Source organism: Schistocerca serialis, chromosome 8 (assembly GCF_023864345.2).
Source record: "Schistocerca serialis cubense isolate TAMUIC-IGC-003099 chromosome 8, iqSchSeri2.2, whole genome shotgun sequence".
Taxonomy (NCBI): Eukaryota; Metazoa; Arthropoda; class Insecta; order Orthoptera; family Acrididae; genus Schistocerca; species Schistocerca serialis.
In genome coordinates, this window is record NC_064645.1 from 340,791,707 (window position 1) to 340,809,722 (window position 18,016).

At 38.2% G+C, this 18,016-nt stretch overlaps 1 protein-coding gene across 4 annotated transcripts in view; it reads left to right on the forward strand.

Annotated features, from left to right (window-relative positions):
• LOC126416746 (multidrug resistance-associated protein 1) overlaps positions 1-18,016 on the forward strand; it is a 407,893-nt gene that overhangs the window by 315,405 nt on the left and 74,472 nt on the right. For 2 of the 4 annotated variants that reach the window (XM_050084584.1, XM_050084582.1), the window contains exon 22: positions 15,598-15,818. The exons of the other annotated variants lie outside the window; for them this stretch is intronic. In XM_050084584.1, coding sequence (XP_049940541.1) covers positions 15,598-15,818 — 221 coding nt within the window. The remainder of the gene's footprint in view (positions 1-15,597; positions 15,819-18,016) is intronic. 4 annotated transcript variants of the gene reach the window in all.

Consider the following 18,016-nt stretch of genomic DNA (forward strand, 5'->3'; position numbering starts at 1 on the left):
TGCTCTTTGCGTGGGTGAGAGAGAGTGTTAAGACTCAATTTTATAATAGGAAGAAACAGGATTAAGCTCATTTTTAGTTGTGAAGGAACATTTGATATGTATCAGGGTTATGCTTCACGTAGCTTTATCTGAAATATTGTGTTCTATACCTAATAACTCAGTTGTATACTTGAATCTTGTAAAGATGATGTGACTTACCAAACAAAAGTGCTGGCACGTCGATAGACACACAAACAAACACAAACATACATACAAAATTCAAGCTTTCGCAACCAACGGTTGCTTCACCAGGAAAGAGGGAAGGAGAGGGAAAGACGAAAGGATGTGGGTTTTGAGGGAGAGAGTAAGGAGTCATTCCAATCCCAGGAGCGGAAAGACTTACCTTAGGGGGGAAAAAAGGACAGGTACACACACACACACACACACACACACACACACACACACACACACACACACACACACACACACACACACACACACACACACACACACACAGATATCCATCCGCACATACACAGACACAAGCAGACATATTGGGGTGTGTGTGTGTGTGTGTGTGTGTGTGTGTGTGTGTGTGTGTGTGTGTGTGTGTGTGTGTGTGTGTGTGTGTGTCTTTCCGCTCCCGGGATTGGAATGACTCCTTACCCACTCCTACCGGTTGGACTGCGCCTTGCGTCTCTTAACCGTGATTTTCGGCTTCCTTCTTTGTCCTCGCTCCCTCCCCTCCACCCCTCCTTGGTTAGTTCCTCAGCCTCGAATTCGGATGGATCTCCGCCGCGGTCCGAAAGATTCCATCCCCCCGGTGGTGTTCCGTTCCTTTTTCCGCCAAATTTTATGGGAGTTTCGGGATGCTGTTGTTTTTTACACTGATGGCTCTAAATCTGCTGATCATGTTGGGTATGCCTTCACGTCCTTTGTTGGAACGGAAAATCATCTACTGCCACCCTCATGTGGGGTGTTTACTGCGGAATTGATGGCAATTTCCCGGGCCCTTACCTTTATTAAACAATCCCAACACAACCGCGTTTTGTTATGTATGGACTCGATGAGTGGCCTTCTTGCTATTGACCGGTGTTTTTCGCGCCATCCCTTGGTCTCTGCCATCCATGACCATCTCGCTGATCTTCACCGTGTTGCTTGTTCCATTGACTTCCTATGGGTCCCGGGCCATGTGGGTATCCCGGGTAATGAGCTCGCTGATCGTTTGGCTGGGGGAGCAGTTACTTACCCCCCGTTTTCTGTAACCCCTCCTGCAGCGGATTTACGGCTTCACATCAAATCCCACTTTGCACAGTCATGGGCCAATTCTTGGGAGGCTACTCCACTGTCTAATAAACTTCGTGCCATTAAGGTGAATCCAGGCCCATGGCGTTCTTCCTTTCGCCTCTCCCGCAAGGACTCGACCACACTGTGTCGTCTCCGCATTGGCCATACCAGGCTGACCCATGGTTTCCTTTTGCATGATGAGCCACCTCCGCTATGTGGTTGTGGAGCCTTCCAGTCAGTGGCCCACATTTTGGTTGAATGCCCTCTTCTTTTGGCTCTGCGTGCTAAGTACAGACTCCCCCACACTTTACCTTTGATGTTGGCTGACGATTCCCGGATGGTCTCTCTGGTTCTAGGTTTCCTCCGGGAGAGTGGTTTTTATTCTCAGTTTTAAAGTTTTTAATCTCCCTCTGGTGTTGGGGCAGGGCGGTGAGTGTTTGGGTGTCTCCCACTGTAGGCAGTGTTCAGAGATTCCCGATTCACCTCCCTGACCGGAATCCTCTTTTCTTTCCCTTTTACTCAGTTTTTACCCCTTTTTAAGGCTTGGTTAGTTTTTCTATTCCCATACGTACTTTCTGCATTATAGCAGTTGTACCTTTTAAGTCACAGGTGGTCTTGCCTATGCTGCTTCAGCATAGTGTTGGGTTCGTTCTCTTGCCAACTTCCCTCATTTGTTTTTAATATTGACAACGTGACTGCCCTTTTACGTTTCCCCTTTTTCCGTTTTATTGTTCTGACTTTTCTGAGATGTCCCGTTAGCAGAATGGAGTCTATTTGAAACAAGGGACTGATGACCTTGCTGTTTGGTCCCTTTAACCTCACACAACCAACCAACTTACCCACTCCATTAAAACCCACATCCTTTCGTCTTTCCCTCTCCTTCTCTCTTTCCTGACGAAGCAACCGTTGGTTTTGAATTTTGTGTGTATGTTTGTGTTTGTTTGTGTGTCTATCGACATGCCAGTGCTTTTGTTTGGTAAGTCACATCATCTTTGTTTTTAGATATATTTTTCCCACGTGGAATGTTTCCCTATGTTATATTCATTTGAATCTTGTAAACATGTAGACACAAATTGCTCCCCAGCTGCAGCATTTTTGGGGAATTGCAGTACTGCTTGGGCTGTTTGGTTTTATTCTGTAAATTGCCATTACTAATATACCTGGAAGAAGAGCTTTTAACACATGTAAATAATGTTTAACCACGCTTGTTTTGCATGTTTGCTATTAAAATTTCAAATGCAAAATCCTGACAATGGATAATCAAAGGGTCAAATGAGCAAGTGTTACACTATTATTGACAAAGGGCAAGTAACTTGTTTTATTTTCTGATCACTTGCTAGACCAGAATTCAGAGAAGTGTGTGTGTGTGTGTGTGTGTGTGTGTGTGTGTGTGTGAGATATATGGTTAGATGTGCATAGGCTACAATTTAGGGAAGGGGATGTCACTTAAAGCCTTTAAAGCTACCATTAAGAAATCAGAAGTTTCAGTGGTCTAAAAGGCGAGATTCAGACTCGGAGTTCCTGTAATTATGGATAGTATAGTCAAAGTGAAAGTTAATTTTAGCAGAAATCTAAGAGTGAAAATGATGATAAAAAGTTTGTGCTTTACTAATAAACCAAGTATATATTTAGGATGTGTGCCATATGTAGCATTAATTTTCTCTTTCTTCAGTAAGGCAATAATTTTAGTACGCTTTTTGTGGTGGAATCTGCATGTATCTTAAAAAAGATATTCTGGAAGTACGAACACTTCAGAAAAATAAGCAGAAGGAAAACGCTCTATGCAGCAAACGATGAGCACTAAAAAAAATTCATAGGTCATGTTTGAGAGACTCTAAAAACTTCTCGTTTGCTGGTAATAGACTTCTTATTCCTTGAATAAACTATACTTATGGGATTAAAGTATTAATAAAATATATATATAAAAACAAAGCTGCTGTACCTTAAGAAACGAGAAAGCGATGGTATGTTGATACACGATAAAAAACACACACACACACACACACACACACACAAATTTAAAGCTTTCACAACCCAAGGTTGCGTCATCAGGAAAGAGGGAAGGAGAGGGAAAGACGAAAGGATGCTTTTTTTTTTTTTTTTTTTTTTAAAGCTCACAGATTTATTAAGTTCCATTGCAGTGAGTTCTTAAAAGTGAAATATATACTGCAGTTACAAAACATCAATCTTGCTGTATACCAGACTACTACTTCCCATTTTCTGTGATCCCTTCAGTGGTGAATTTTCAGCATTACATCAAATTTCATTTACTACTTGCAATCAAGGGTACTCCCACTATGCGGCGTACCCTCCACCTCAGTGTCCATCCTCTACCCCCTGCCTATCCCGGTGGTAATCTTTCACCTTCCGTTGTCTTCATTCATGTCAGTCATACCAGATAAACCCATAGTTTTTTTACTTGGCAATAAGCCACCCCTCCCCCTCCGCTACTAAGAGATCAATATCTCCCTCCCTCCACTGCACTTTTCTTTGGGCCATTTGTACTGAATATGGCCTCCCGTCTTTCTTGTCCTAGATAGCAGTGGGTGACCCTCATACGGTTACGCCCAATCTTATATCTGTGTCCCTTTTATGCTGCAATCACAGTGTGGTATGGTGTCGGGACCAGGATGGGTCAGCACTCCGTCGTTTGTAGTTACTCTGTGGCATTCTCTTTTCTCCAAATCCTGTTCTTTATTCTTCCTGCTGCCCTGACGTTCCTTATGCCCCTTTGTTTGCACATTTTCTTTTCCCATCAACCATCAACTGTGCTGTTCTTGTTGTTCCTGTCATTGTTTCTGCCACCCCAGATCATGGAACTGATGACTTCACTGTTCCGTCCCCCACAAATGTCCAATATTACACCTTGGCATTGTCATATACTTCCTCCAAATCCAGATACATGATTATGAGGTATTCATCTTTTTCCTGTTACTTTCCATTATCTGTCTTAGTGCAGATATAAGATCTTTTGTTCCTGTGGTGCTTCTGAATAAATGTTGTTTCTCTTCATACTAGTTTTCTAACAAATGATCTTAATTTTTTCACAGTAATCTTTTCCATTGTCTTAAGAGCATGATGATAAAGTGATTCCTCTATAATTAGAACACTTTCTCCTACTCCCTCTTAAAAAGTGGTTTTATAGTCCCTTTCTTAACAATTACCATTAAACTTTACATACTACTCGTACTTCGTGAAGAGGATAAAAGTGATACACAACAGTTTACCAATAGCAATTAATGTATTTCACATGTACATTTGATTTATTTATTGATCTAGAAATCATCTCATAATGCTAATAAATGATCTAGTAGAAATCATGGGAATCTGGCAAACAGTGCTGTTGTCTGTAAGAAAATAATGCCATGGTGCAGTTTCTGAACATAAATAAATGTTACATATTTTGCATACATAGGAAAAGAAATCCACTACTGCACGAGCATGCTATTGATGAAAATTTGCTGGGAACAGTATCTACCACAAAATACCTGAGACTGACTATTCAGAGTGACCTTCAATGGAATGACCATGTAAAACAAATAGTAGAAAAAGCCAATGCCAGCATATGATTCATGGAAAGAATCTTTAGGAAATGTATCTTATCCATGAAGGAAGTGGCTTATGAGGTGCTTCTTTGACCAATTCTTAAGTATTATTCATCTGTCTTTGATCCTTACCAGATAGATGAGATAGAAAATATCCGGTGAAGAGCAGCATGTTTAGTCAAAGTATTGTTTTGTCAGCGAGAGAGCATTACAGAGATGCTCAACAAACTCCAGTGGAAGGTGCTACAAGGGAGGTGTTCTGCATCACGGAGAGGTTTAGTATTGAAATTTAGAGAGATTACTTTCCAGGAGAGTCCAATAATATGTTATGTCCTCCCACACATCTGACGAAATGCCCACGGAGAGAAAATTTGAGAGATTAGAAATAATACAGAGGCCCACCAACAATCATTCTTCCTATGTATAAGTGAAACAGGGAGAACAGTGGGGGGAGGGGTGGGGGGCGGCGGGGGGGTCAGGAACTAGTTAACGGTACCAGAAGTACCCTCCACCACACATTGTAGGGTGACTTGCAGAGTATTGATGTACATATGCTAGAACCATGGATTTTCAGTCTTTGCTTGTAAATAATCTGATAGGTGCAAGTAATAACGTGTCTCTTTAAAATTTTCTTTTAAGTCTTCGGTGATTTTATGATTTATTGCCGTATACATCTGCAGATGGAATACAGATCTGTGAATCTCGGATAAGCAGGCGAAGTCTGTCAGCAAATTACACCAAACATTATTGTTGTGAAAATCGCATCTCTCCTGAAATTGTATTTTATTTTTAGCAACAAATACATTTAAAGAACAAATATATTGAGAAGTGAATGTTCAGTTCCCTCAGCAGACCCCTGCAAGATGTGTAGTCATCTAATATTTAACACATTCTTATTGCTTGCTGTTGCCAAGCAAATAGTTAATTTACTTCAGCTATATCAAGTCTTAACTTCAGCTGTATTGACTCGTGAGTCATAAATGACATTAGGGGTGTGAAGATAAATAAAAGAAAAGCCATAATCCTTAGCTTCAGTTCATTGCAATGAAGGATGCCTCTAAATGCAAAATATATTTAATTGCACTTTCAGATTATTTGCTTTGAATTGACTACATTTAACACACTATCTAGCTAGACTAAAACAAACTTCACACACAGCACTTAATTTGGTTCGTGATCATAAATTTATTTCTCGTACCAGCAGGACAGACTCATTTGTTCGAAGTTGTGTAATGTGATTCTTCATTATGGTGATATTTAATTAGCATGAATGATAAAGTAATCAATATTTCAAGCATTTTAAATTTTTAGGACAGAAGGTAGATAAAAAGCTTGTTAGGAACTTTCACATTTGAGATTTTGTGCAGAAACTATTTTGTTGCCTTCATTACAAGAATGATGCTCTCAATCATTCAAACTGGAGACAGAAGTTTTTCACTGTTGCAAAAGTATGTAGATGGTACTAAAATAAGCTATGAAGTGCCAAATACTGAGAACGCTTCATATGAGAGTATTTTATAGTGTGCCTTTGCTCTCTAAATAGCATTTATAAGGGCATTGTTTGTGTTGTTGCCCCGGATGATGATTACACGAATATTTTGTCAGGATTTGTAAGCGGTGGGTCCTTGAGCTGTGGCAGTACGCGAACACGAGAAGTAAGTTTAAACAGTTTTATTAACAAAGGTGGATTATAAAACATGCACACTATGCTCACCCATCATCACTGTGTCTGAAATCCTAACACCAGCTAATTACCATCATATCGAAAGGCTCCATGGTGAGCTAAGAAAAGAGACATGTTCGCACCCAAGGCTGCACTAGTTAATACTGCCCACTACAGACAGCGGCCAGTCGCGTACTCTCCATCGCAGTGCGGCCGGACCCGTGTCTACTGACCAAGCGAATCATCAGCATTGCAGAGGGGTCGGCTGGCGAGCGTGCGTTAACGTACTGCACAGCTGTGTTCAACCCGTAGACCCTTACATCACTCTACCCAGAGAAAAAGAGCAAAAAGCTCAAAACGACCTCCTGAGCATTATGAATCTATTTTGCCATTTGTGGCATCAGAAGGCATTGCAACATGTATTTCATTTGCAGACACAGTAACATTCGATACAGAGAAGCGTGCCTTCAAGATGACAATTTAATACATGACAAATGCTGTTGACAAAAGACAAATTAATAAAAGCAATAAAAACACAATACTGACAATCAAGTATGCATTAATATTACTGGCGGAATCAAAGGACTTAATTAAACTATTGCCTTCAGCAAAACTTGATAAGGAATGCTTTTCATATGTTAATATGTATGCATCATTGTAACAAACAGGTAACATTCTCGTTAATGGCAAATGTCCAGTTGCATGAAATGTAGTTGGCAACACACTAGACATATCAAATAGTTCACATGATAAATCACAATGTGTGGCATTCAAGAATAATCCACTATTGTTCAGTTTTAGTGTAAAGGGTAGCTCAGTTGTATCATAGTTATTACATGTAAATGTGACATCGAGGGTGGAGTTAAATGAGAAAATTATACCTTCAGAACATCGTTTAAGAAATGGATGATAAAGAGGCATTAAAATTCTAGGGCAATCACCTCTTAGGGGATGATTCATAAACAATTCTTTCTCTCAGCTGTATACTCTACTGTCCAAGAATACTGCCAGTTCAGGGCAAATTAACTTATGACTATATTTACACAATTGCAAATCATTATCATTTAGGGGCACAAAATATCTTCGCTCCTTGCTGATCAGTAGATAACCATTCAGTACATACTTTACATAGATACCTGCCTGTCTCCATTTCACAGGGTAATTATATACATTTCAAAATTGTGCTTTGATCTAGCAATGAGAATAGAAACAATGGCAGTTAATTCATCTTCAATCATTAAAGAGTGTGTGATGGTTAACTTGGAGTAAGCATATAAATTGTGAGAGTTAACAGGGTAAATCATAGTATATGTTGCATCTAGCTTTCGTTCAATTGATAGTAGGATTTGTCAAAATTGTTCTGGATGTAGCTGTACACTGCTCAATCATTTGAACTACTTTCTAAGACTGTTCTTAAGTTAAGGGCATCAATTCTAGCATTTGATGAACTATCAGTAATCCTTAACAAAAGAGTGTTTAAATCTAAGCGTGCACTCTCAGCATTTAGTCCTTGGAATAGTTCTTGGATATTTGCGTTCGTTTCATTACAAATTACATGGAAATTTGAGATAAATTGCTTTACAATCTTTTCAATGAAAACTGTGTGGTTAGTAATGGTTCTTTGCATATTCTTTAATACAATAATTTCATTAGAGAAGTTAGTTGAATCTGTACTGGACTGTTGTTCGACAGCTAATATTTTGCCTTTAACTTCCAGTAGATCTCGACTAGTTAAAGTACCAAATACAGTATGAAGGATACTCCCTCCAAAATCAAACCAGGCACGTTTATGCCTAATTAAAGTTTTGTGTGGCAAAAGCTTTAAAAAAAACAGTAATTCTCTTGTTCATAATTAGCAAATGTAGACTCTACCTGCAGTTTGGGTGTGATCCAGTTATTATATCAAGATGTTCCCATTTCCAAAATTGTATCCTTACCCTTAACACAATGAACCGGATCAGTTTGCTTCTTTATAGACTTGAACTGTTGCTGGATTTTACTCATATTGTACTTGAGGACAAGTTTTGTGTTACTTGTTGAAATTACCGTGTCTAATCGTGGTTCAAACAAAACACCTGTACTCTGTGGTACTATTACTACAGCATTAGTAGAATAATCTATCATAGCAAGCATTAGAATAAAAATGAACATGGTTAATTAGTTCTAAATATTAGTTAACAACGAACATAAAATAAATGAGTTTCTTGTGGTAACCTGTGGAATAAAATGTTCAGTATCACTTGTGCACTAGCTTCAATACTAAATTCTCACAACACATTCACATAAGCACATGGCTGAAATAAACACACACATTGCACACTCACACACTTCACACATTTACGCAGATTGTAGGGGTGTTTGGAACAGGATTGCTCGGAATGTGGCGATGCCTCGGCCTTGAAGTCTGGACTGCGACCTCGCGATTCTCGCTTGCTGTATTTGAGAACAGCAGGTCTGCCTCTCGATTGGTCCTCGTCATCTTGCAATACTACAGGAAATCTACCCAGAAATAGCTTTACACGATTCACATGAATGACAATCGATTGAAAGGGCAGTTCGAGCTTAAGAGTGACTGGTGACAACACCTCCAAGATTGGATACAACACCTCCAAGATTGGATATGGTCCTTCACAGAAGTTCTTAAATTTTTTGACTTGACTCTTCTTTAACACCATGTTACTCAGATACTCAAGATCCCCAACTCGATACTGTGGCACTGCTGCTTGCCGGTCATGTTGTTTTGCTTGCTGAAGAAAGGATTGATGATTCCACTGTTTCACTCCCCTCCATGCTTCCTTTAGCTTGCTTGCTGGATCCCTTATGTGTTCATTGCTGATTCCGGCAGTCAATCGTGCAAAGTCCAAGGATGAATGCATTCTTCTTTCATAGACTACCTCATATGGACTTTGGTCAGTTGAGCTGTGCATTTTGGCATTGTAACAACTTACTTAGTACGGTAAAGACACATCCCAATTGTCATGTTTGCTCACATAATGGCTAATCATTTTAATAATTGTTCTGTGGACTTGCTCGACTCTTCCATTTCCTTCACGGTGTGCTGATGTAATCTTTAACTGAGTTATTTGCATGAGCTTACAAGGCTGTTTAAGTAACTCACTCATAAAATTCATTCCTTGATCACTAATTATACTTAATGGTGATCCAGACTTAAGAATCCATTCTTTCACAAAAGCTTCAGCTATAGTCTCAGTGCTCTAATCAGGTATTGGTATCATGAGAAGGTATCTAGAGAAATGATCTAACATTGTGAATATATAGTTGTTTTCATCTGCCGTCTTAGGCAATGGTCCTATGACATCTAGTGCTACTCGTTCAAATGACTCACTTGTTTCTGGCAGTTCTTACAATGGTGCTCTACTTTTTCCTACATTATTCTGTCTGTTACAGAGGAATCGCATCGTGAAACAAACTCGAAAACGTCAGCTTTGCAGCTCGGCCACCAAAACATTTGAGCTATTTTAATATTTGTTTGCTTTTTTACCGCAGTGTCCTGATAATAAAGAATTGTGTTGCTCTCTCATGATTTGCTCTTTCATACTTTCTGGAATAACTAGGCGGTTTCTTTTACTGGTTATTTTGTACAATAGTCCGTCTATTTTGACAAAACGTCTATCATTTTTCCATAATTTGCATTGTGGACCTTCTTCCTGAGCTGCCTTTAACTCTTCTTCTCAACTCATTGTAACACAAACATTGACTTTTCGACTCATTTCATCAGCATTCACATGTTGTGAATAACCTTAAATTGGTACTCACTCAATCGTAATGCCGATCTTGTCAATCTGGAACTTGGATCCTTTAAGCTCAATAACCATTTAAGTGCGGCATGATCTGTAATAACTGTAAATTCTCTTTCCGTTAATAAACATCTGTTATGTGTTACACCAAAGCACAAAGCTCGTTCTCAGTAGTGGTATAATTACATTCTGCTTTATTTAATTGTCTGGAAGCAAATGAGATTGCATGCTCATGACCATCAACTTCTTGAGACAAGATTGCACCTATGGCAAAATTGGATGCATCTGTTGAAAGAATAAAAGGTTTACTGAAATCCAGATAGCCTAACACTGGGCCTGTGGTTAGAGCAGTTTAAAGTTCTTCCATTGCCTTTTTGAATTCTATTGACCAATTAAATGTGACTCCTTTCTACAGTAGCTGTGTCATTGGACGCGCTATATTCGCATAACCGGCTATAAATCGTCTGTAGAAATTTGACAATCCCAAGAATGATTGTAGTTCTTTCAAATTCTGTGGTTCAGGAAAATTCTTTACATCTTCAATTAATTTTGGATCAGGTTGAACACCTTCACTGGTTATAACATGACCAAGGTAGTTAACGTTACATTGTGCTAAATGACATTTATCTATTGATAAAGACAGGTTTGCACTTCTTATACACTCAAAAACAGCTTGTAGTCTCTAAGTATGCTGCTTCATGTTTTCACCAAAAATTATTACATCATCAGGTAAACAAGTGCCTGTGTTGGGGGCCCCTCGTAAAACTGAATCCATCAGGCGTTGAAATGTACCTGGAGCATTACAAAGTCCAAACGGCATACGAAGATACTTGCATACTCCTGTTGCTGTTACAAATAAAGTTTTTGCTGGATCATCTGGATGCACTGTTAACTGGTGATAATCACTTGTTAAATCACATACTGAAAAAATTCAACATCTGCTCAAGTAATCCAAGGTTTCCTCTAAATTTGGTAAGGGGTAAATGTTGGGTGTGGTCACAACATTCAAAGATCGGTAATCAACACAAAAACGGAACTGTGGTTCTCCAGGAATTGATTTCTTCTTTACAATTACAACAGGTGAACACCATGGTGGGCCTGAAGGATCTCTTGGTTTTATAATTCCAGCCTCTGATTGTTCTTTAACCATGTCTTTTACCTACTCTCTTTGACTAAATGGTATTCGGTAAGGTTTCTGTGCATGTTCCCGGGATAAATCTGCATATTTCAACAAAACGGGCACTAAAATCTTCTGTTCATCAACTGTCAAATGTTCTATCTTTTTCCAAAACTTGCACTTCAGTTCATTATTAACTTTGTCCCCTCATTGCAATTTTGTGGTACTGTTACAAAAATCTGTGTTTATAACTGAGCATTTGTTACCTTGTCTGGAATCTGTATTATGTCACTTTTACTTACGTTTGACACTTCAGCAACTTTTGTTCCTCGTGGTAAAACAACATCCTCATTGCTCATATTTGTTATTGTAACCAGGACCTTTGCGACATTCTGTCTCACCATTGTAGCGACACCTACACTTCTAGCAACATAACAATGCATTGTATGCAGTAACTCATTTTTCTCAGATCGCTTGCATTGGGGTGACTTAACTTCAACATAGATTGTCTTTCTTGCTCCCTTGGGAATTTGCTGAGGCTGATCAATTTGTACATGGACTCAGACAGTTTGAACTGATGCATCGTTTGGGGGATCCATTCCCATGACGTCAGTATTGCTGCTCCTTTGAGTACGATCTGAAGAACGATTTCCTAGGTTGTAGTTACTACAGCTTAGTCCGATCTTTCTTTCTCCGACAAATATCTCTGCCTCGTTAGCAGACAAAAAATCAAATCCAAGTACACCGTCATAACGTGTTTCGTTATTTGAAATTACTTGCACCCTTGCTGTGTATTTATCTTTATCCTCATCCTCATCTTCATCTTCATCTTCATCTCCATCTTGGCCTTGGCCAAGAATTAATTCTACATCAACTTCTCCATGGTTACGTAGCTTTCCTCTGTTTAACCCTCGCACTTTTAATAGTGGCGGTTTCAATTTATCCTGTTCATCTATGCAACACTACATTAATGAGGTCTGACTCATGTGTCAGTAAGTAGTTTGATGTTTCTCCCACGATATGCAGCACCTATCACGAAGTCATTTTTGGTCTGATTTTTGCTGGAACTAACAGGAATCACTGTCTCTGGCACGGGGCGGGTGGAGTGGTGGCCCGTACGTCTCCGTACTCATTTAAAGATCTGGCAGATAGTATGTTGTTTACATTACCTTTCTTCTTGTTGCGACAATCTCTCAAAATGTCCCACAATGATAGCAGATTCGATTCTCTGTACAATCCTTACGCTTGTGACCCTGCTTACTGCATCTTAGCATTTTACTGTTCTGTTGGAAGTTCTGCGTTCTTGTTTCTGCATCTCATTCGGTCGTCTTAGTGCTTCAATGAAACCAACAGCTGATTCTCCTGCTTCCTGAAACATTTTACATCATGTGAATTGAACAGCTTTGCTTACTTCCTCTCCATGCAACCCATGAATGAATGTATCCAAGGTCAGCTTCGAACAGCTGAATGAATGCGATTTTCATTTTCATCTTTTACTAACTCGTATGTTTGAACATTGATGTTTTGAATTCCGTTGGCAAACTGCTAGATAGATTCATCTCGTCACATTCGCAAACTGTGAAGCTGCTTTCTGTAAAATCTGATTGCATTTTTATGTTTAAATCTCTGAACAACAATCATTCTAAACTCATTGTAATTTCTGTTTTCACGCAAGTAGGCTCCACACTATTGAAATCTTGTGCTGCTCCCTGAGTTCTTAATTTGGCAACTACTAGCTTATCAGAAGCTGTCCATGATACTAACAGGGAGGCTCCTTCAAGTTTACGAAAAAACGCTTTCACATCATCTTCAGGTTTCCTGCTAAACACTGATGGCAATAATGAGAAATTATTTATTGTTGTTGTACCTGAACTGCATGAACTATTATTTGACTAGTCTCTCGGAATGTTATGCTCGCTTGTTTCTGATTTTAACTGCCAAATCTCGTCTTGCAGTTCATTAATAACAGTTTGTAGATCGACAACGTTAGTCTGACTGGCTTGTGACATTTCGTCAGTCACTCAAATGTAAAATAAAAATCCATCACTGCCTTTCATATTCTAGCCAAACTGGAGTAGGCCAACCTGAATTCCAGACAAGTTGGCTGGCGAGCGCATGTTAATGTACCGCACAGCTACGTGCAACCCGTAGACCCTTACACATTTAAATTATTACATGTGAAGCTAGATGAGTCATTGTTGTACACACACACAAAAAAATGCTGTTTTACAAAAGGTTTTACCAAAGGCTTCACCTAAAATGTCCTCGTAATTGGGTCTACTGTTTCTACATTTCCATATGCAGAAATCTTCATCAGTGTACCACAAACAATTGGATGTTCATTAATTGGTGAAAAACACGAAAATCAATTATTTATTTTTTTATTGAATATTTGACTAAAGAGAATTATACCTTACATTTCTTTACATGTGCAAAATTTTGAATTGCAGTGTCACTCAGTATTAAAAATACACTTCTGCTCTGAACTGACTAATTTAATAGGCATTATGAAGTAAACAGCTTTTCTCATTGATTTTGCAGCATTAACACAGCTGTGTAGAGCAGCATCAACAGCAGCTGGTTCTATAGTAGCAGCAGGCAGGATGCATTATCACCTGCTAACAAACATCTTGAAAAGCCCTATGAGTTTCTTTGATGCCACACCAACAGGCAGAATAATCAGTAGATTTAGTAAGGATGTGGATGTTGTGGATAACACTCTGGCAAATAATTTTAACTCCTGGATTCATCATTTTTTCTTGGTAATCATTAAATTCTCTAGTTAACAGTGAGGGGTCAGTCTTTCCTAAATGTTTTGTGCATTTTACTGTCAAAGGGCTGCTGTCTTTGTCCATTGTTGTCATTGTATTGTATTGTTTAGGTTAATCCTTTGGCAATAAATTTCAAATACTGGCTGTAGCAACTTAGCTTGTCAATAATTCAGTATTTATAACTGACATTAGCCTAAGCTGAAAACTGAGCACGTATGTGTTGTGAAGAAAGGCTGCTTTTTGTGAGTCTTGTCTGGCCATAAGAGTGTTATGGACAGTAGTCTGGAAAAAGCTAATGTTTGGATTCACTGGCTTTTTCATATGGTGATTGTCATGTCGCATTGAAGTATGATCGATAGTCATTTCTAATGTTGCAAATGTTTATTAGCTGAGGGTTGCTTTTTGTCCAACGTCATGTTTTAGCTAAAGCTTAACAGGCTTAAAACTTTGATAATACCAGATTACATCATTACTCTGTAATGAGCCGCTTGAGACTTTGAGCTATGTATATCAAAATAATAATAAATTTCCCTGAACAACCTTTGAAACTTAGTCAATAGAGCAGGGATTCACCCCATGTAGTTATTACGTTCCCCTCCTGGATTTTTTAATTACCATGGTTCTTAGTTTATTCAAAGGTGACTCCCGTCTTGGAAATTTTATTGGAAGTATTCTTCTTTCAAGAATAACAACTTTGATACACAGTCAGCTGCAGAAAAAATAGCTGGCATAAAATGTGCTATTTCCAAAGATTGATAGAAGTGTTGCCTTATTCTCATTCACCACTGCAGAAGGATTGAGATTTGTGGCTAAGTGTTTGCTTGTGTTTTGTGAGTTTCTTTGATACACATTTTGTAATAATGTGGTTGCTTGGCTTGGTACGTAACAAACTACTCATTGGGAAACAGGATATCTATTTGAGGGCATGCGGGCATGTTTAATTTACTATTTTCCTTTTACACATAATTCTGTAAATACTATAGTGGAGGAGAGTTTTCAGAGATATGAAATGAATCAATTCATTTATAATTTTTATTCACGGTGATCATTCTTGGTAAGATAAAATCTACTGTGTGCATGTGTACTTTGGGTAAATAATTGGGAGGACACCTATTGGGCAGTAACATTGAAACAATTTTGTTACCTACATTCTTGTTAGGAATAGTGCTGGTCTGCAACATGTTCAGCATCTTACGTATTGTGTGATATTTTAATACATTTTTATTTTTGGTGTAGGGACTTGATAGACATCTCAGTAGCAGGTAAGAGTAAAACATCTTAATTTTTCTTCTTTACTTTGTTTCTGATATTTGTTTAATGCCTACTCATTTCTGATATTAAATGCCTATTCAGTGAAAAATGTTGTGAAGTTTATGTAATTTGTGATTACGTCTTAAGAAAAGTCTATGAATATTATTTTATTTGGATTGTTTGTCTATTCTGTTCATTGTGTGTGTTCTTTGTGTGCTTGTTTCAGTAATCTTTTTACTCCTGTCATCATTGACTACATTTATTGGTGCTCTGAGTGCTGCCCATATCATCCACTACAGTTTGCTTTCAAATATAATGCGGACACCATTATCATTTTTTGATATAACACCTGTCGGAAGGATTATAAATAGATTCTCTAAAGATATAGACACATTGGATACTGTTCTACCACATAACATAAGGGGTCTGGTGAACTGCTTTTTTGGGGTATGTGTATAGGTTTATTACTGCACAAAACTGAAGCAAACTGGGTACATACTCATAAGGTACTAAAATGATTTTTCTTGGCAGTTTTCAAGTATAAAAAGAGTTATAAAGTTTTCAGTGTTGTTATGATAGATTTGTGACAATAATGCTGGTGTTCAGTGCTAATATAAAACTTGCTTCAGCATAACCAATGATGACAGTGAAAGGAGAAATTGAGAAGAATTTCTTACAATCAGATGGTGTTAATAATTGTGTCATGAAGATTATTAGAAATGTTACAGAATATTTATTATGCAAAAACAATCCAGACAGAAGATGGTGGCAAATTGTATCTTGTGGCTTTTTTAAATACTTTGAGTCTGAATTATTCTTAATCCTATAACTGCTTTGGTTGCTGATTTTTAAATCCTGCTCTCACTTCAAAGCATTTTCAGCACCTCTTCATATATGAGCAAATACTCATTCGTTTCACACCAAAGTCAGTGTTGTAAACACGTTGTAAATGTGCAGTATTAAAAAAAGGCAATAATATATAGCATGTATGTGTCTGGAAGACTTGCCCCTTTTCCTACTGCATCTTAATTTTCCATTTTTCAATTATGATTGATTATTGGGCTTGAGGGATGCTGAGAGGTGTTGTTAGCATTTGTTTATTCCCACTGGAAATTAACTGTCCTCAACAGTTGTGTATTAATAATAATAGTAACGAAACTGACTAGGATTTCAGACTAAATTCAGTGGGAGGTAAATGTTCACCAATTTTGATTTTCAACATAAGACAGCATGTTAAAGAGTCAGTCACATACTTTTGGCATCTGAATGTTCAAACTCTACCAAAAATAGTTCAGTGTCTCATATAAACTGAGTCAAAATAAACGCAAATGATGGTACATCCAACAGCTTTCTGGCTTTTACGAAGTTTGAGAGATAAGGAATTAAATCGTGCATCCCCCATACACATCTCACTGTGCATCACTTAAATTGTATCGTACTGTTCATAACCACTGCTGTCTACCAAAAATACTGACCTATATCACACAGCATGTGCAATGATTTATACTTGTGATCCCATGACATTATCATTATTGAGACAGCAAAACTACATTTTTGCTTGCCATTTTAATGCTTTACACTGTACCTAGAAGCCCTGCACATCAAATTACACAAATCTTTAACTTACGTCTCATTACATACTCGCACACTATATACTTCTCTGAATCTTTAAAATATTACTGATTTTTAACTACAAAAAAGAATACATAAAGGTGTCTTGCTTAAAAGTTTTGCATTCTTTCATGATATGAAGGGCGGGTTAGTAGTTTTTATGTTGTTCTATCTTAGGGGTCAGATGTTCATATTAATGTAGGCTCCTTTGTTTCAGCTCAAAGAGTTCTTTAAATTGCTATGCTTAACTTTTTTTAAATAAAGAATCATACACTTGGCATTGTGACTGAGGTTCAGATCTCACATTGGCAGGCTGCTGTGGTTAATGTGCACATAAAGGAATCTGATCATGTGTGTCCAGTGGAACCAGCCACCTTACATCCTGCAAGTTTGTCAGCCATATCTACCTCCTGATAACACTGAACAGGCATGAAAGTTTGTCATGTTACTGATTTTACACCTTCAGATATAGCCACCTTCCATTTCTACACTCTCTTACACACACCTCTGCTGCAATCTACCATTTGTTTTGTATGTGTAGAGTTCCCTGCAGATGCATTTCCAAATTTTACACATATGATGTAGTTATATTTGTGTGTTACATCAATAAACTTCAGATTTGGAGTTAATGCCATGTAAGAACATTACCAGAATCTAACCTTCCAGTAGTCTTTTGAAAGATCAAATTGCTGGTTTGGTAATTCATGTTGTAAGTTCTTCATTTTTGAAGTTCAGATTTCTCCTTCATCCCATCACTGCCAAAAGAACTGATTTTGTGTCCTGTCCAACTAGAAATCTGAGTGCGATAGTTGGAATTACTATTCACTGCAAAGTTGCACAAGGAAGGAGGCGGCCAGGGATCTTACAAAAAAACTGGTACGATATAAATTAGACACTTTCCTTTCATCATCCAGTGTAGATTGTGGTACCAGTATCTGCAGAGGCTGCAATTGACAGTGAGCTACATGTAAAAAATGCCACAATGGCAAGGCACTAAATTACTAACTGCAGTGAAAATGCTGGGTAATTTAAGT